Source organism: Megalops cyprinoides, chromosome 4, assembly GCF_013368585.1.
Source record: "Megalops cyprinoides isolate fMegCyp1 chromosome 4, fMegCyp1.pri, whole genome shotgun sequence".
In the NCBI taxonomy this organism is placed as follows: Eukaryota; Metazoa; Chordata; class Actinopteri; order Elopiformes; family Megalopidae; genus Megalops; species Megalops cyprinoides.
The window spans coordinates 5,708,444-5,729,320 of record NC_050586.1 but is presented as its reverse complement, the minus strand read 5'-3'; the positions used below and the strand labels follow the sequence as shown (position 1 = coordinate 5,729,320).

Here is a 20,877-nt window from a genome sequence, read left to right as displayed (position 1 = left end):
CGCAAATCACCTGGCTCGCCATACGAATGCGTTTAGGAATCCACATTTATTTATGTATTTATTTTTTGCTGTATATATTTTTTGCATTGGTCAGATTTGGGCCCCTTAACCACGCGATACTCCTCTGTCAGACGGAAAATATCTGTTATTTCTCAAATAGACTGAGTTGAATTTATGTGCGTGTTTCAGTGTTTTTTTTTCTCTTATCGATGTTTTGAACCGCAAATATTTTATTTTTAGTTATGAAATTGATTCAGTATAATTTTGTGCTTGTTTTTGTTAATTATGTTTTTACATTGCTCCGCAGGTGTTCCGGTGAAGGTGATGGACTACACATATGATGACGATCTGGAAGAGCTGTGTCCAGTTTGTGGAGATAAAGTTTCTGGGTACCACTACGGACTACTGACCTGTGAAAGTTGTAAGGTAAATGGCCGACTGCTTAACAATGTTTAAGAGAATCGGCAAATAAAATTTGTCGTAATTTGCATATTATAATAATCCACACAAGTATTATTATTATTATTATTATTATTATTATTATTATTATTTTGTTGTTGTGGTTGTTGCTATATTTTCTGTAATAAACATCCTTCTTTATTCAGGGTTTTTTCAAGAGAACAGTTCAGAACAATAAAAGGTACACTTGCGCGGAAAACCAGGACTGTAAAATTGACAAAACTCAGAGGAAGAGATGTCCCTTCTGTCGATTTCAGAAATGCCTCAATGTCGGGATGCGCCTGGAAGGTAAATACGTTAAACGCCGTGATTATTCGTCCCATTTTTTTCACTCACTATTTAGCTGTTATGACTGCAATTACTGGAACGTGAAACAAAAAACGAAGACCGATTTTTTAACTTTTCTCTTAAATGTTTTAATTTACAGTGGTTATCTGCTCTTGTAAGAAAATTACATATATTACGTATTATATCAGATTTATATATTTAAAAGAAATATAAATGTGATCGTTTCATTTGGTTGGTTTTAAAAGGAATACATGTATGCTGTGTGTGGAGTTGCAGACATCAGTCCACATAAATTACAATAATGAAGAACTAGAGATTTTCATATTTAGTTAGTGAAGTTGGAGTTTGCGCTGTTGCGTTGCAGTTTGCATTGAGTCATTTGGACGATTTATTATATAGGCGTATTTCATCCGCGTGGTAGTATGCTATCACCGTGCTAGCCTGGAAATTAGTGCTGAATGGTGACTTAGTTGAAGTTGAACACATAAAACTCGTGTTTGATTGTGAAAGGATTTACGAATTTTTACGACGTTTTCTATCAGTTATTAGATGGATACATATATTTAAACTGATTTATTAATATTATCATTTTACTGTTTTCATATGTATTAGGTAGGACATTACATGTTTTTGACAATCTCCATCTATCTTAATTCGGACTGAAAACTACAGTGATAATAAGACCATTTCACCATCGATAGGGCCGTTGGACTCTCTCGTTGTTTGAATGTTTATGTCGATGTTATTAACAGTGCTGTTTCACTGTTAATGTTAAAATGTCCTCCGATAGATAGAACGGCAGGGAGAAGATTTAATCTGGAATGCTAACCATCAGTTTGGCTGCTGTGCCAGAAACAAAAAAAAATTTCCAAATTAGTTCTGTTTGATGGTATCTGGGGAATAAAATGCATTCGTTTTCATGACTGAAATGCAGAGAAGCACCTGTTTCCGCGGAGAAATGACACATTCTTGACTGGCTGATAAATCTCTGGGAATCTTGCTTTGGTTCTCATAGAAAGGAAACGCTCAAAAAAGAGGAAAGGGAATGTTTTCACTGCTGAAAAAAGAAAATATTTTTAATTCTAATGTGGAAGAAAAAGGAAAAAAGAGCAAGACAGGTCTGGAAACTGAACCGTCTGTACAAGTCTTTATTTTGTACAAGTCTTTATGCTGAATTGTCAAGGCTAGAGTCTGTTTACCATGCCTGTATTTTAATGCTGGGTGTTTATTTTTTCCTCTATAATATTTTATTAAAGACTTCAGATTGCAGTGTTTGCTTGTGTTTTACACAACAGTTTAAAAAATTCTGAAACATTTCTGACAGTTTGAATTTTTATTAGAGCAGCTACATTAAGGTTTCTGTTTTAATTGGAGATTAACGGAGAATTAAAACCAACGATACTTTGCAATATAAGTGTAATCAAGCCCCATTAAGCTGAGTGGGTGATCCCATTAGCATGAGGGTTAAACTGGGTGATAACAAACAGAGGAGGCGTCCGGGTTCCTGACGTGCCTCTGTTTTCCTTTTGTCAGCGGTCCGCGCTGACCGCATGAGGGGTGGCAGGAATAAATTCGGGCCCATGTACAAGCGCGACCGCGCACTGAAACAGCAGAAGAAGGCTTTGATACGCGCCAACGGCTTCAAGCTGGAGTCTACCCCTCCGCTGGTGTCCCCGGCCCAGACTGACTATGGCTTCACAGGCAGCTTGCCGGGCCTCCACCCCGTTTCCAAGGCCATGGTGCCCGCCACCCCGGCCTCCATCACCCCCACAGACTACGACCACAGCCCCTACGCCCCTCCCACCCTCGGCATGCCCATGCAGGGCCACGGCCCCTTGCCCAGCCAGTACCAGTACACCTCTTTCCCCAACCGCGCCATCAAGTCCGAGTACCCCGACCACTACACAAGCTCGCCCGAGTCACTGACGGGGTACCCGTACCCGGACGCCTACCTGCAGGGGTCTCCGCAGCCCCCCAACGTGCCGCAGCTTGTGCTGGAGTTCCTGCGCTGTGACCCGGACGAGCTGCAGGTACAGAGCAAGATCCTGGCCTACCTGCAGCAGGAACAGAGCAGCCGCAGCAAGCACGAGAAGCTCAACACCTTCGGCCTCATGTGTCGCATGGCCGACCAGACCCTCTTCTCCATCGTGGAGTGGGCTCGCAGCTGCATATTCTTCAAGGAGCTCAAGGTAGGCCCCTCGATACCTTACTGCTTCCTCTCTGGATTGATGGGGTTTGTAGGTTTTCTCCTAATTGCTTTGTGTACATTACATTACGTCATTGGCATTTAGCAGACGCTCTTATCCAGAGCGATTTACATCAGTTACAGGTTTTTACAACGTTATCTATTTATACAGCTGGATATTTACAGAGGCAACTGGGGGTTAAGTGCCTTGCCCAAGGGTACAGCAGCAGTGCCCCCGGGGGGGAATTGTCCTGCTCCTTATCCACTATGCCACACTGTAAAATGTTTTAAGGCAAGAATGATTAAGCCTAGTCAGTGGATGGTTGGTGGGGAGGGGGGGCAAACAGTATAAGATAACTGCAGGTAGTGGTGTTGGTGAGCTTCTAGGGGCTTCTTCTCAACCATCTTCAGTGTGGAACCAGTATCCCAATGTCTTGATGAGGACACTGTGCTGTCAGAGGTGCAGTACATTTTTCATTTGCCCATGCATAGATGTCATATGCTGTAGGTTTCCCAGGACAAAGGCTTCTGCTGTGTTATCTAATAATAAAGATAATAATATAAGCATTCAAATCACTGTGTAGGTCAGGGATGGCCAGCTCTCTTCTGTCTTAGCAGTTTTGTTCTTTCTTTTCATTCTCTTGTATTTATGTCTGTGTGCCTCCTCCTCTCCTGTGGGTCATTTTAAATGCCGATTCTCACTGCTGTTGATGGTCAGTGCTGTGTTTGTGTTTAGTCCAGCTGTGTGATAGACAGGCACAGGTCTGGAGGTAGCTGAAAGGCCGTGTCGGCCTCCCTTTAACAGGACGTAGATCACTGCCAGGTCGGCCGGCGGAATGACAAGTGTTACCTTGAGTGAGCGTGGAGGCACCTCATTAATCGGCCGAATGCTAATAAAATCGCTGTCCCTCATGGCTTATAGCTGGGGGAGGAGCTCCAGCCGAACGGCCGCGGGACGACCACAGACCGTGGCAGCGGGGAATGAGGGCCACCTCTGACACGGTGCGCCGCTTGGGACCGGGGGGTGGAGGGGGGGGTTTTGGGCGCGGGGAAGAGGAAGGGCTACTGTATGCAGCAGTGCCAGCCAGAAGGAGGGGCGGGGGGGGGGGGCTAAGACGGCATTATGGAGAGGGGCTCCCATTATCTCTGTGATGACCCATGCTGGGGATACCATTCTCAAGCTGATTTTCCCTCCGTGTCAAAGGCAAGATTTACTCTGCCCTTCTCCTTCACCCTGGACAGCCCCCCTCCCTCTTTCTATCACTCTCTCTCTATATCCCTGTGTTATTCCCTTCCTCTCTCTCTCTGTCTCTTTCTATATCTCTCTCCCTCCTCCTGCTATTTTCTCCCTCTCTCTCTTTCTCTTTTCTCCCGTTCTGTCTCTTTCTGTGTGTCGCTGTCTCTATCTCTTTCTGTATCTCTCTCTCTTTCCATTGCCCTTTCTCCATCTCTTTCCCTCTGCCAAAGCTCAGCAGGATAGCGTCACAGGAAGTGACTCCTTTCTCACAAGGAGTGTGGGGTACACAGACACAGTATGGTTTTTACAAATGTATGGTAGTGACACGTTTGTTGCCATCGTCCAAAGCAGGAGCTTGTATTTTCAGAAAACGTTTCAGCAGTTATATACAAGAGACATTATGCTGGAACATGCTGTATTTTTCTTCAGTATTTCCGCTGTAAAAAGAAATCTTTTAACACGCGGTGTGTGTCATAGAAACCATTGTTCTCATAGTCCACATTAAAATATGTTAGAAGCTAGGCTTGTGACTTTATGTCTAATAGTAACAGTATCTGAAAAGGTAACACTGTAAACCGACTCTCTCCAGTGCATAAAAAGATTACCTTTACCAAGATTAGAGATGTTAAATTCAGTGGTCATCTTCTGTAGGCGTAGTCAGAAGTAGGTGTTTTGAGAGTTTTTAAATATTATTTAATGTACAAAGACTCAAATACTGTATATAAATACATTATACTAAATACACTGCATTTTTGCGGATTTTTTAAAATTGTATGTATATATTCTGTGCCTCTGATGTCTTTGCTGGCAGTAGCCCTTGCTGGACTGAGAATAGATAATGCTAATATATTTAAGGGGAAATTAAAGTTAATTGATTGAAGTTAAAGATCTACCATTGTAGCGTAGCTTACATTCGCTCCCAGTGGAAAAGTCTACCCATGGATGTTTTTCAAGCAGTAATGGCATGAGCTTTATGCTTGTGGTTCTATTCCATCAAATGCCCAGCAGCGAGCAGTTTCTGCTGTCCTTACGACCCTCCCAAAGAAGACGCTCGCAAAGTGGGAGCACGGTCGAGGTGACACGATAACCCCCCCGTCCATCTCCTTTTGGGTACTGATTTAAGACCCGTCACGGTTGGAGCAAGAGATAACTAGCAGCTCGAAGCGTGGTGTCAAGTGAAAGATGTAATTGAAATGTGCCACAGAGTAGGAGTTATGGCCCTGGCTGAATTCCATCTTCATCCTTTGGAGGTAAAAAAAAAAAAAAATCAATACTGTCATATAGGTGCATATGAGGGCCTCGCTGGAGTGGAGAGGAGGCTTCAGAGCTGCGTTTTGTGAGTTTGTGTTTGTTTGTGAGGGCGGCATGTTGAAGCTGTTATTGCACACAAAGCGGTCCCCTCTGTGCTCCTGACTTGATCCGTGACACTCCTCTGGCCCTTTGGCCGTGGCCCCTGAACCGAGCACTGATTTCTCTCTCTTTCACGGGGGTGGGGGGTGGAGGGAGCTAGATTGTGGACAAGAATCTCCTGCAAGAACCACGGCCGCAGGTCTTAAACGTTACACCTGTGTTCCGTTGTGTTTCTGAGATGCTCGGGGGCGATTTACATGCATAGGCGCTTGGGGTTGTTAGAGTTCAGAGTCTCAGGGGTGGCCTGGCTTGGCAAGGCTTTTGCATCTCCCAAAAATAAAGCACTTGAGCCTGTACCAGGGTCAGAGGAAGCTGTTCCACTCTTAGCATTATCCTGACGTAGACTATGGAGAGATAGCAGCTCTGTTGTCTTATGGGAAGGGGGCTAATCAGATAATCAGCACAATGGCCTTATTGTTTCTGTGATAAGGGTGCAAAAAATTAACAATGACAAATTAACGTCCAAATCAATTCGATGCATCTTTTCCCTCACATTTTGTTCCCCCCTTCTGGCTTGTTAGAAAACTGTTAAAAAGAGCAAACTATTTAGAATTTACTGTGTGACTGTGTTTGTGGAATAAGAATGTACGTCTGTACGTCTCTTAGACTGTTAGCGGTGTGATGAATAATGATTGAGAATCTCGCACGTTGGCCTGTATGTCGCGCCCCAGAAGATGTGAAACCCCTGTCTGCAAAATGAACTTCCTTCCTCCTTTTCTACTCGTTCTGTGCTGATAAATCACTCTTTGTCACCTTACTGTTAGCTGTTCTATTAATAATGTCAACCATCTTTTACCTTTTTTGATGATGCAAAATGGAGTAAGGAATTCTACGTAGCTGTGTCTGTATAGTTAGCTCTCTTATCGTGCAGTGTGAACCCTTGGCCACGGCACATGATGGACAGCCTGAGAATGTGTTCTGGGGTGCGAATGGTAATTTTTGCATTGAAATGTAGGTGTCAGTAATGTTGTGCCGGGTCCTGGTTTCTGAAATGTGCTTGTTGACTCAAAAGACAGAATTCATGTGCAGAGAGAGAGAGAACAAAGATGAATGCATTTGCCAAGAAAGACTCCCTGAGTTTTTTTTTTTTTTTTCCCCTCAGTAATTACATTCCATCCAGTGGATAAGACTGGAATGTGAACTCTTTGAGTGCCCATCTATTGTGTTGTCCTGTTGTTAAGTGTAGGAGGGAGAGAGAAAAAATAATATTAATGAAAAAAAACACAGTTTTCAGGGTGTGCTGGTGAATTTCTGTGAGTGTCGAAGCGAGCGATCTTTGCGTCCTCCTCAGGAACCAATTCGGTACACAGGTCACTGAGGGAAAGAGCCGAGGAGGGGAGGCAGGCTCTAACTTCCCCCCACCCCATGCCCATACACACCCCCAGTGATGCTTTGATACTCATAGATTGTCATCAGTGGAAAGCTCAATAGCACTGCAGTATCTAGCCAAGGTGCTTTTAATTGCAGAGAGCAGCCATTGGTAATGAGTGCATATGGAGTTTGCTTTCAGCTTTTCAGAAAAAAGAGAAAACAGACATGCGCTTTATGGAGGGAAAATTGCAGTTTTTAAACAGGCGTACATTTTGTGTGCTTGAAAGCTACGTTTTTAAGTGTAAGACAGCATGTCGCATGGTATGTTCCTAATAGGTTCTGGTGGGTTGGGGATTGTGAGAATGGGCTTTAATAGTGCTGGTAACAAACCAGTTCAGCCGCCCAGCTGCCTTTGAGCTGGTTCAACCCTTTCGTCTTCACATGAGTAGCTGCTGTCTTACTCCAGGATGTAATGGCAACCTAACAACCTGATTTCTGACAACGCATTCACGTTACAGAAGCACAGCAACTGCAGTGGACATTTCCAAACCTAAAACAGCGTAATTATGGGTCTTTGATTAATTAATTAATTCATTGCCGGTCATTATTGCTGTTATCGTGCAGCTAATATGGCGGTTGTTCATGCGCTTGTTGTGTGTGCTTGTGGTGGCAGCTGAATGGATGTTATCAATGGCAGCAGGTGCTGAGAAGTGTCAGTAGTAAAGGGCTATTCTGTCTGTGTTGTCAGAGTGTGGAGAAATGTGCGTGCGAAGTTGTTCGGAGGCTGTATACAGTGATGCTGACAGACAACCTCAACACACCCCAACCCCCCCCCCCCCCCCCCCCCCCCCACCGGCCTGCCCCACTCTGTCCCGCCTGCAGGTGCTGAGACACAACACGATCCAGAAGGAACTCATATGTGATGTTCACAGGCCTTATATATCACAGAGTGTCAAACAGAAATTTTACATTCTTATTTTTAATGATACATGAAATGCTCATAACCAGCAGCATATTTGCACTAATTTTGTACAGGCTGACATCGTATTGGCACTCAGAGATAATTAAGGGGATGACATCTCATATGCATTAACCAAGTAAACCAACTGATTTAGTTGGATACGACATGGCTGAATAGTTAGCTAGTGTACCAATGGCTATAATTACAGTTATTACAGTTAATATTCAATTTACAATTTGGAAATTTAATATTAGATACCAAAGCAGTTTTTAGTGAGCTTGCTTTATCAAAGCAAGATGGTGCCACCTAACTAGCAGGGGAATTCCTCTCACAACCCAACAACTAAAATCTTTCTTTTTGTCCTCTTTACTTTCCTTATATTTCCCTTGCATACACATCCCAATGTGACTTGTCCTCGGTATCACTTGATCAGTGTTTTCTGAGGTGACACATCCACTTCTGCGCTGCTATAGATTAAAATGTAAGAACTGAAACTTTCACATGGCATCCGGTCATTTCCTTTTCCTTGTAATAGGAAATCTAGTGCTGATATGGATCCATGCATTTCTTTGGTTAATCTAGTGCCGATATGGATCCATGCATTTTTATAGTTAATCTAGTGTTGATGTGGATACATGCACTTCTATGGTTAAGACTGGTACCGCTCATCCTGGACTTCTTTGAAATGGTCCTCCTAGAGATTGAATTTAGCATTTCTTCACTGTCACTTTTTCCACCATTAAGCAGATTGTGATATTAATTAATGTGAGATACACAGGCAGTGGAGAGTGTGGGTGTAAAAGAGCTGAGAACTCCAGATTTCCACCTGACCAGATACTTTTACACAACAGATGTGCTGTATAAGAAATTTGTTTGTGCTTGTGAGTGTGTGTTTGTGTGTGTGTGGGTGCGCTCACTTGCATTTGAGTTTGTCTGTGTTTGTGTGTGTGTGTATGTCTGTACGCGTGTGTGTGTCTGTATCTGTGTGTATGTGTGTATGTGTGTACGCGCATGCATTTGAGTGTGTGTATGTGCGTGTGTGTGTGTATGTGTCAGTGTGTGTGTGTGTGTGTGTGTGTGTGTGTGTATGTATGTATGTGTGTTTGTGTGTGTGTGTGCGTGTGTATGTGTGTGTGTGTGTGTGTGCATGTGTGTGTGTGTGTGTTTGTGTGCGCACGTGTGTGTGTATGTGTCTGTGTGTACAGGTAGGTCAGGCAGCCTGTTAGCCTCCTCCTGCGACCCCCGCAGACAGATCAGGACACTGGGTGCACCTCTTCTCCGCTGGGGTGAGAGAGATTGGACTTCCCTGCTGGGCAGATATATGGTTTCATTTAAGGTACAGTAATTCTGTCACCCGCTCGGCTGATGAACGACCCGCCGGGTCCTGTCTGACACTATTAGGGAGCCGCGGCAACGCTCCCGCGTGTCACTGGCTGCAGAATTACTGACAGGGGTGGCCTTCGGCGCCGAGAGTAATGTGGAGCGTGGAGGGGCGAGGGGCGGACGGGGGCCCGGGTCTGCTTTAATGGGAGCGGGAAGGAGGCTGACGGAGGACTGGGTGAGGTGAGGAGGTGGGACAGGTCGTCCCCGCCACTCGTAAATACACCGCCGGTGATGGGCGTCACGCTGCCGCAAGCTCCCGGACACGGTGTGGAGAGGCAGGGTGCGGGAAATGTACTGTCACTGCCACCTCTCCCCTCCCCACTTCAATTGCATGGAGTTGTTTTTTTTAATTATGTGGACCATAGGTGCCCAGAACGTAATGCCTGAGTGTTTGACCTGAATAGTGTCCCATCTTTGTTCAATCTAATTACAAAAATGTGTGTTATTTGAGGTGCAGATCTCTCTGAGATGAAGACATGTCTGTATGAGAGCAGCGGGCTCGACCGCAGTGCTTTCCCGTCTCATCTCCCTCATAATTAGTGCTCTTTCTCAATGCAGGACAGTTGTTGTAACAGTGTGTGCGCGGATTTTGTTACCATATGCAGCAGTGGAATGCTCGCTGAGATGTCAGACATTGGGCTAAGTAGCAGTTTTCCTTCAGTCAGCAGCCCTGCAGAAAACCCGATCCCCTTCCATCTTCCCCTGGCAACCCATGGCAAGGATTGCTGCCCCGGGGAAGTCTGGGTAACAATGTATCGCCCTCTCCGTCTGTCAGGCCCTGTTCCGAGGGAGTGCACTTCTGCCTGTCGCTGTAGACTCGCACAATAGCCGCTGTGTTCTGCGTAGGACCCACCTGTGCACAGCAAACACTGATAAAGTCTGATGAATTAAAAACTATGTAGCCCGGCGTCGGTGCGGTTTACGATCCAGGTCCAGCTCAGAACTCAGGCATTTCCAAACAGCCGAAGTCCCGAACTTCACCCCGATAAGGCAGGGAAACATCAGGAGGGCCCACGAGCTTGGGGCCAGTTCTTTCTCAGTGCACCGTTCCAGAGAGATAATGAGAACTACAGCTCTTGCTCTTGGGTGCCTGATGTGTAAAGCAAATGGAGAATAACTGTGTATAATAATGTGTGTTATCAGAAGGACTGCAGTGTCAACTTTTTGGAACTTGAATCTGTGAACCCATGATCTTCATTTCAGCAATGAATCTAAAACAAGGTCTGAACAATTGCAGAGGGGGTGGCTGTTCACTGGACTGGCAAACGAAGTTACTGATATTACTTAACCACTCAGTGTGTGAGCGAGTGAGTGTGTCAGTGAATGAGTGAGTGAGTGTGAAAGTGAATGAGTGAGAGGCATCAATGTGTCCAAAGCTACTTCCTCCAGTGACAAAAAAAAATCTTCAAAACAGATTTCTGTTGGTAGTAAATATTCACATGAATAGTGTATGTGGTTGTGCGTAATTACATGTCTCCCTTGTGTCTTACGGGCGCACTAAAGAGAAGTTGAGATGAGCCCATTGGCGGATCTCGCCCGTGATCCTCCGTCTGTGGAGGTCGTCTCCATCGCTGGCTGTGAATGTACGGAGCTGAGCAGCGAGAGACTGACGGCGTTATTGTGGAGCGCAAGGTTACAGGGAACATCACGCAGTTCCTTCTGCCATGGCAACCGCGGGTTGTGACGGAATGGGGGAAGGAGCTCTGTTTGCGAGCAGCACTGTATAGGCTTACGGCGATGCGGTACGGCGATGCGGTTCTCACGGCGACCGCAATGAAAAGGCTCGTTACATCACCAGCATCTTTCCAGAAATACTCCCAGAACGCTCCGTTTCTACCCCCGTTTGTCCAAGATGCCGATGTGAGGCTGCTGGCTGGTTCCTTGGCCCCCTGGCAGTGCCTTACCTACACAATTGTTTCAGGACAGCAGTATGATGTTGTCTGTTTCCTAACTGAGAACACAGTCCCAGCTGCCTCATGCTTCTGCTCTGGAGGGTTGAAGCTTTTCTCTGGAAATGAAAAGAAACACGAATTAAATTAATTTGCATCTACACAGGACTTGTTCCAATCAACAATGAAAGCCTGGAGCAAAATTCCTACCAAATCACCGGGCTTGCATCAATGAAACAATGTTGTTTTTTTTTTGTCATGGCATGTAGCAAAATGAGCCTGCATTCCTGGAGAATTGGTTATGAAAGAATGCATGTTTCTTTTGTAAGGATAGGTAAGCATTACACTGGCAAAACCAATGTTATTGACCTTATATTCAATATTCACCTTCATAGTTGTGACTATTACTGTAAAATACCATTGTCATTGCGCATAAACATGTTCACACATGTTCTGAATGTATTTTTTCAGTTATTGCAGAACTTAGATAACAACAATGCAACCATTTGGGAAATGTGGTGGTTTTACATTAGTGTAGCACAGTGTTCCACTAGGTAAGGAGCAGGGCTTGTAACCAAAAGGTTGCTTGTTCGAGTCCTCGCTGTGGCATTGCCGATGTACTCTTGGGTAAGGCAATTAACCCACAATCGCCTCAGTAGATATCCGGCTGCATAAATGAATAACGTAAAAATGATAACCTATGTAAGTCACCCTGGGTAAGAGTGTCTGCTGAATGCCTGTAATATAAAATGTGGACTCCTGCATCCCTCACTCAGTATCACAGTACTGTGATCAGAGAGTGTCCCAGGGGAGACAGGGGAAGGAACAGGAGGGGGGTGTAGGTTGTCTGTGTGAGTGAAGCTGCTCTCCTCTTCCCCCGGCAGGTGGGGGATCAGATGAAGCTCTTGCATAACTGCTGGAGTGAGCTGCTGGTGCTGGACCACATCTTCAGACAGGTGCAGCACGGCAAGGAAGGCAGCCTGCTGCTGGTCACCGGACAGGAAGTGAGTGGAAGGCACACACTCATATTCATACACACACACACATACACGCACACACACACACACACACACACACACACACACACATTCATATTCATACACACACACAGATACACACACACACATACACGCACACACTCATACACACACAGATACACACACACACACACGCACACACACACACACACACACAGATACACACACACACCACACACACACACAGATACACACACACACACACAGATACACACACACACACTCATATTCATACACACACACACATACACGCACACACACATACACACACACACACACACACACAGATACACACACACACACACACACAGATACACACACACACAGATACACACAGCTCACACGCACATACTCACGTACCTACACTCTCACACACGCATCCTCACACACACACACACACACACATATACTCACACACACATAGACACACACATACACATACTCTCACACACACACTCATATTCAGCCACACATACAGGCACACGCATACTTGTTCTTGTCTTCTTCATGTTGCTTCCCATGTCCCCTTTGTGTAATTATTTCAGTGTGTCTCTGAATGAAACTTTCCCAAGGGACAATATATAAACTGGCCTGTGCCTAACACTCAGCAGGTCCTATGCAAAAAGGACCCATGCTGAAGCAAAGCAGCTATTGAGCATATTCTCCAGGGTCAGGATGCGTAGACGAGCCCTGTCTCTTCACCGGTTAGGCCTGCAGGTGTTTAACGTGTGACGCAGCGCTGCCCCTCACGCGCACCCTCATTCACACACGGTGCCCGCTTTTTCGGGAGATCCTCTCTCTCTGACCGCGGAGTGACCCGTGCAGATGCTTGTCCTTGTTTGACACGTTTGCCTGTTTCTGGAAGCTGTTTTTGGGAGCAGACAAAAAACAATGATCAACAGATAAGTCCCAGCCTGCATCAGCCGGATGAAATGTCCCAGCTTTTGGAAAATCACAGTTTCTTTCTTTTTTTTTTTTAATTGCCTCAGTTGTCACCATTTTTGCTTCCCGTTATTCCAATATTAAAGTCTTTATCTCCAAACAGTGCTTGTGGGAGCAGGGCACAGAAAAAACTTCATGGCAAAGGTTTTGGGACTATAGATGTGAGTTTGTCATCCAGTTCAACATTCAAACTATCTACTATATAAACTGCCATTTTTGACTTGAGCAAGGAAATTAAAAAGAATGAATTTCCAAACAGACCTTGTTCATTGGTCAAGGTTCATTTGCCATTGAGGAAAAAAGATACATCGCTGACAAAAAAGACTGACTGAGTGGACTGGAGTTCTGTTAACTGTCAGAAATTATTCTATAGAAAGAAGCAAATGGAAAGATGTAGAATTTTGGACCAGCACATTTGTACATGACACACTAAATAAAGTTCTTTCTATAGAATAGAAATAGAAAGAACTGTATTTGGAACTGTATTTCTATAGAATAGAAAGAACTGTATTTCGTATGTCATGTACAAATGTTCTGGTCCAAAATTCTACATCTTTCCATTTCAGCATGTTTCTGCTGCTGACACTTGTTGGGGTGTGTGTGTGTGTGTATGTGCTTGCATGACTGATCAAGTGTCTGTGTATGTGTGTGTCTGTGTGTCACTGTGCACTTTGTGTGTGTGTACGTGTGTGTCACTGTGCGCTTTGTGTGTGTGAGTGTCACTGTGTGCTTTGTGTGTCTGTGTGTCTGTGTGCGTGTTTTGCTTTGTGTGTGTGCATTTATTACGTGTTTAATACCATCACTGTTTCGGCAGATTGAGATCGCGACCATTGTGGCCCAGGCTGGCGTGACCCTTAACAGTCTTGTGATGAGGGGGCAGGAGCTGGTGGGGAAGCTGCAGTCTCTGCAGGTGGACCGGAGGGAGATCGCCTGTTTCAAGTTTCTCATCCTCTTTAATCCCGGTGAGTGCTTCACCTCAGGTGGGCGGCGGTGTGCTGCAGCGGTGAAAGAGCCAGGACTTGGAGTTTCAGTCCCTTGTTGGGTCACTGGCATTATACACACGAGTAAGGCACTTGAACCTGAACTGCTTCCTTAAAATATCTAGCTGTGGGGGCTCCTGAGTGACTCAGACGGTAAAAGCGCTCGTTTCAAGTGCAATCCTGACTGTGTCATAACTGTCGATGACCGGGAGCACACAGTGGTGGAACAAATTGGCTTCTTTTCTGTGGGCAAATAGGGGTGGGTAGGTTAGCCATGGGCTTGGCCATCCCATCACACACCAGCCACCCCTGCTGGTCAATCGTGCACCCCGTATTCTGCCTGTATAAAGCTGTGCATGAAGTGCGTGCCACTGGCACGTGTCTGTGCAGGCTTGGTGTGGGGGCTGTGGTGTGGAAGGAAATGGGGTTTGGCATTACGCGTTTCAGACGACAGCACGTGGTTGCCTGCACACTCCCATGTGTTTAGCGGGGGACAAGCTGATGACCAGCATCTCCGTGATTCAGCTGAGCATTCCTGATCAGAGAAAAAGACAGGAGAAAGGGGACTGACGCTCACACTGACACTCCAAATTAAAATATATGTAGCTGTAAAAATGTGTGGATCACTGGATAGTGTTGGCTACTTAGGAAAAAATGAAAGTCTTTTTAAATGCAAAATGGATTTTCAGCAATGTAAATGTCATACATACAGTATGATTTAGACTGTCTAAGTCACCATGGAAAAGGGGGTCTTCTGAGTGAATGGATAAAGATAGCTTTAATGCAGTAATGGAAATACATTATCAGCCTGTTTCTAGTACCTAATGCATCAAAGGACAGTTCGTAATAAGTCAGTTGTAATTATGTTCCTGATAAATACAGTGTATTTCAAATGAAATCACCTGTTTAAACCAAGTGTGTCATAGGAAATAGGAATATCCTGGCTGTACTTTTTTCTGTGTAAATGTGTGAAATAATGGCACAAACAAAAGAAATATAAAAATGCCAGTCTTTAAATACTAGTTAGATTTTTCTTAACCTTACTTTAGACTTTTTGACATCTTCTGTTTGATTTTTAAAAAAAGTTTCACTTATAAAATATAATAAAAAATTATTTTAGCAAGTTTAGTATTATTTGTGAGAAATGCATGTCAAAATGTTTGTATTTCAATAAAGAATCCAAAGACCTGGACACCGAAAAAAACAAGCATGTCACATCAATAGCTCAGATATTTGTATATTTAGAAAGCTGCAATTATTGTCTAAATAGATTTCTGTTCTCAACAGGTAAACGGGATTAATTAGAATTTGGGCCCTCTCAATAGGTGCCATTCACAAAGGCAGCAGCCATAGCCTTTGTTCTGCGGTGATGCTCAATAGAGCCTTAATGGATTGGCCTATGGGTTGATTTCCCGACCAACATTCATGCAGTATCTACTGCATGTGGAAGGAAAATAGGCTTTTATTGCCCACATTCCCTCAAGCGATTGCAATTTAGCGCCAGCCTGCACTGAACAAAAGCCGGTTTAAATAATGAGAATGCTTGTTAAAGTGGAGAATATTTCTCCTGTCTGTTTTGCACACACACACACACACACACACACACACACACACACACATGCGCACACCACACAAACACACACACACATACACACACACACACACACACACACACACACACACACACACACACATGCGCACACCACACAAACACACACACACACACACACACACACACACACACACACACACACACACACACACACACAAGCTCACACACAAGCTCACACAAACACATGCGCACACCACACAAACACACACATACAAATGCGTGCAAACATACATACACATACACACACACACACACGCACACTCACACAAGGTCACATACACACATGCATACACCACACAAACACACACATACACACGCGTGCAAGCACACACACACACACACACACACACACATTAACTCTCACTCTCATCTCTCAATCAATAGAGTCAGGTTTATCAGGGCAATTTTCTTTCACCCCACAGTAGCACTGAAAAGATTATTCAAAATATTTAATTAATGTGTGAATGCCTCTCCTGGCAAGACTCAGCTGATCTTTAAAAGGAGTCCATTAGCAGGATCCGGCTATTGTCATACTCCTGTAGTGTGGGGTTTGTACACGTGACACCCAAACACACCACTGTGCATCGCTAACAGGGTCTCTCTGAGAACACCGAAACACACGCTGACGTCCCCACGAAGGACAGAAGGAGCACACGCTGTCGTTCACAGAGATTTCGTCTCCTTTACAAATGTTGACTTTTGTGTTTAAATTCAGATTATCAACAGATAGAGAAACAGCCAAAAAGAGAAAAAAAAAACAAGAGGACAAAGTCAACACCATTTGTGCTGATTGTTAATGAGTTTTTTTTTTTTGTAAAGACTGCTGTTTTCAATGGGAATTTGGAATTAGCGCTCGAAATTAAATGGACTAAATACAAAATACAATAGAGCTAACCAAAAATACATTCATGCCTTAAATTGTTTGTTACTCTTCAAGGATAAATAGCAGTGCTTTGACTAAACTGACCCCTTGTGTCCACAGTATTTGTGTCTGAGTTGGACTCCAGCTGTAAACAGCCCTGTCATTTACTTGTGTTGTTGGGGGTTTTTATACAGATAGCAAAATGAATGCCTCTGAGCTGAATCCAGTTCTCAGAATAGTCTGAATTCTTTGCTGGCCAGCCTCGCTTCTTAGCGAATAGGTGAAATCCGCAGCAGCAGAACGATAATGGAGAGAAAATGCTGCTGTTTTCTTTGTCCAAAACGAGCTGGGATGGCTTCTTTTCACATCGCTCTCTTCTCATGGAGACAGCAGTGCTGAGGTGCTGCACGCTAGTGTTGCACACCAGACTTAGTGTTTTAACGTTTTAATGGTGTTAGTTAGCACCTCTATCCAGAACAGTTTACCTTTTATTGTTTTTAACATATTTCCCGTTTATAGGGCTACATATTTACCAAAGCAGTTTAGGTCAGGTACCTTGCCCAGGGTCACAACAGCAGTGCTCCCAGCCGGGTCTCAAACCCATGACCCTCTAGTAGCAACCCCAGTACTTTATCCACAATACCTACACAACGTAGAGAAGTGAAAGCGTATGTACATGATGTGTATATGCAGCTGTCATGTCAACTTGAAGCTGAACAAATGTTTAAACATACAGTTCCATCTCCACATATTGGCTATAGAGAATTGTTGTCTGTTTTCTGCTGCCTTGTATATGCAGTATATCCGTGAACAAAAATGGATATAATGTGGTCATGGACGTATGAATTCTGAGTTCACAACCAGTGATTGGCATATGTTCTGGGCAACCTTGCAGGTTTTCCTGGCAGCAGCAGTTAACAGGTAGCGTGAACTGACACTAAGCATTTTGCGACAGTATAGCATAGTGGCGAGGAGCCAGACTTGTAACTGACAGGTTACCGGTTCGATTTCTCACTGGGGGACTGCTATTGTACCCTTGGGCAAGGCACTTTACCCAGAATTGCCTCAGTAAATATCCAGCTGTATAAATGGATAACGTGAAAAAACATATTTAAGTCGCTCTGGATAAGAGCGTCTGCTAAATGCCAATAATGTAATATAATAGCGCATTCCCGTGCGGCTGGTCTTCCATCAGTGCACGCTATATGTATGTGAGAGCTGTCTCAGCGCTCATTTAACACAACTCACTGCCAGAGTGCACTCTGGCCATTTACAGACACAACAACCACATTAAGCTAAACATCTTGCAATTTGTATGCCAGCGATATTAACACAATTATAAAATGCTCTGCTTTTTTTTTGGGGTGTTTTGACTTTGACTGAATTGTATAGTTGTGTGGTGGAGGATTCATCACACGAATTCAATTCACTTTCAAATGCTCCTTTCAAGGAAGGTGGCTGTCCATTTACATCCACATTGATCGTACGGCCTTGATTTTACTATACAAACTGCAGTAACTGTCCATGAGCAGACAATGTTTTTCATAATACAGAACTAAAGTATAAACTTAAGTAAAACTCTGTAGATTCATAACAAAATGAAAAGATGAGGAAATATGAAATGTGATCTCATATGTTGCTAATCTGCAATCACAGACCAGGGAAGCAAAATCTATTACACTCCTCGGTAATACTCATCTTGGCCGTGGTTCATTGAGTGATTATTGACACACCCAATATGCTGATCTGCCATCTCACGCAAGTAAGCATCTATGCTCAACATCTAAAGAGATGATATTTGATTAGGAAAACTCCTCCATGAACATCTGTTGTCTTTGGTGAATAAACCTTCAGTGAATAGCGAGAGGCAAGCTTAAATCTTACCCAGAGTGCTTTGGTCTGACATAGGTGACCCTATTTTTGCCTATCCCCTCCTATTCCTCCTTGACCTAATGGGGCATCTTCTGCCTATGTCATTTGTTGTTTCTGGGCAGATATGTCAGCAAATACATTGTTTTGATTGATGGGCTGCCCTGAAGGGCTGGTCAACATCCTGTTACCATATACAACATATAAGTCCATAACCAATAAAAAGGTTTTATGTTGTGAGAGGTTTCTGATTGAAATAAAATGATGCCCGAGTCTATGGCGGTGGGTGGGGGATACACTCTATACAATATCAAAAGGCTTTTTGCAGTTTGGTTCATGGACCTGAGTTTATTTCAGGTATATTTCACCTACCTCAATCCATTCTGATGCTGTGCATACTGGAGCCGTCCTTTTAGCTTTGTTCATGGTGCTGAGATCATTGGTTTATCAGTTGTGGTATCTAGCGGTTGTCCCATTACATATACATTACATTCATTTAGCAGATTGCTCTTATCCAGAAGGACCTGCAGCACAAAAGAATAGAAGTGTACCCATTCAAGTTGAATGAGCAACAGTCTCAGACCAGGCTAACGACACTCTCAGACCACTGAGTGTGAGCATAACACCATTCAAGCCCTACCACAAGTTAACTTGTGAAAGCTGACTAGATAAGGGAAGCCAAGTATACTACCATAGATTAGTCACTAGATCACAGAATCCAAAACACATCGTGATGCTACACATGAAATAAACAGCAAGTAATGCAAGTAGCAGGTGTTAGGGGGTGGGGTCTGGGTTGGAACCGAGATGCAGTCTGAGGAGGTGGGTCTTGAGTCTGCGTTGGAAGATGGCCAGACCACTGTTTCACTACCGTTCGGTTAACGTTAGCGATCGTGTCTTTCTCAGACGTGAAGCTGCTGGAGAACCAGCAGTTCGTGGAGAGCGTGCAGGAGCAGGTGAACGCCGCCCTGCTGGAGTACACGCTCTGTAGCTACCCGCAGTTCCTGGACAAGTTCGGCCAGCTGCTGCTGCGGCTGCCGGAGCTGCGCGCCCTCAGCTCCCAGGCGGAGGACTACCTGTGCTACAAACACCTGAGCGGGGAGGTGCCCTGCAACAACCTGCTCATCGAGATGCTGCACGCCAAGAGAGCCTGCGGGTGATCGCCGCGGCAACGCTCTTCTCCCGCCTCGCCCCTCAGTCCTGGTCCCGTATCCCTATAGCCCCCCCCCCCCATCAACCAGAGTGAACCATGTACCTGAGCCAGGGAGGGGTGTGCAGACCGAGGATCACAAAATCTTATTTACCCCTCTATCTGTAGTATCATGTTTTTGTTTATTTGTATTGTTTAATAAATGTATAAAGTATTGAAATGTAAAAAAGTAAGCTGTAATGTCATATGCTACAGATACAGATTTGTCCTTTTGTTTTGTTTTGTTTATAGATCTAAATTTGGTGATTAGAGCATAGGTCCATCCATTATAATTCCACCTTTGTTATAATTTCAGCTAACACCTAAGGACCGGTGAAATTTCAGTTTCTGTTGTGAATGTGTTCAATCCCCATTTCAGGTTCTGAAATGGACTTAATACTTTGGCCTTTGAGAGTTTTGCACTTGACCCCTAGCTCTGTCACGTTTACGCTGACAAGTTGTCTTTTCCAAGCAGTGTTTAAAACAGAGTGCATTGTGTCTCTTTTGACTGTTATCAACTCTTGAGTCAAACTCACATGTTACTCATAGCTTTTGTGATTTGTGTAAGATTCGTGAAATCAAATCCAGTTTCAACAATCCAGGCCTCAATACCAGGGACCTGATACTAAATTGTTTTCCCAGAAAATTAGAAATGTTTAAATGTTCTCCTTTCATCTTTTGTACAAATTATTGTGGTCTTACTTTTGCAATATCCATATCTTTTTCTCTAAAATCATTCTTTATGATAAATTATCTTATATATATTTGGTTCTTGTTAAGTGAGCAGATATTTTGTTGCTGTTTTGCTGCATAAAATCAGAGGGATTCTCATGAAAGTAGAGACTTTCTTCACATATTTTATGATTAAAAGTAAATGCAGAACTAAGAGACAGCATCCGGTCTGCTAATCAGATGAAATTACAGAAAAATGGTAATAGTTTTACCTGTGAAAACAGAAAAATGTTCAAAACAAAAGCTCTCAAAATGACTGAAAATATCGCAAAATGTCTTGTAGGAAGATCTAATTAACATTAACAGGTTATCAGTTGTCCTTTGCTCCGATGCCGTACTAGCAAGTAAAATAACGCTTGATACTAGTTTTGTTTTGACAAGGTACAATTGAAGTATCCAAGAAATGTTGGATATTATTGCATTCTTTATTGTTGTATACATTTATGAAAGCATAGGTTTAAAAATGTGGGTTACAGAGAAAAATCAAAGACTATGCAAAGTTGTACACACCTCTCCATACTCATCAGTGTA

General features: G+C 43.9%; 1 protein-coding gene across 1 annotated transcript; it reads left to right on the top strand.

The window, feature by feature from the left end:
• Positions 1-312: 312 nt before the first annotated feature.
• nr5a1a (nuclear receptor subfamily 5, group A, member 1a) lies at positions 313-19,585 on the top strand. Its single transcript, XM_036526137.1, has 6 exons — positions 313-426; positions 606-747; positions 2,281-2,936; positions 12,008-12,127; positions 13,917-14,064; positions 19,332-19,585. The coding sequence occupies exons 1-6, from the start codon at positions 325-327 to the stop codon at positions 19,583-19,585; spliced, it is 1,422 nt and encodes a 473-aa protein (XP_036382030.1). The 5' UTR covers positions 313-324.
• Positions 19,586-20,877: the final 1,292 nt, after the last annotated feature.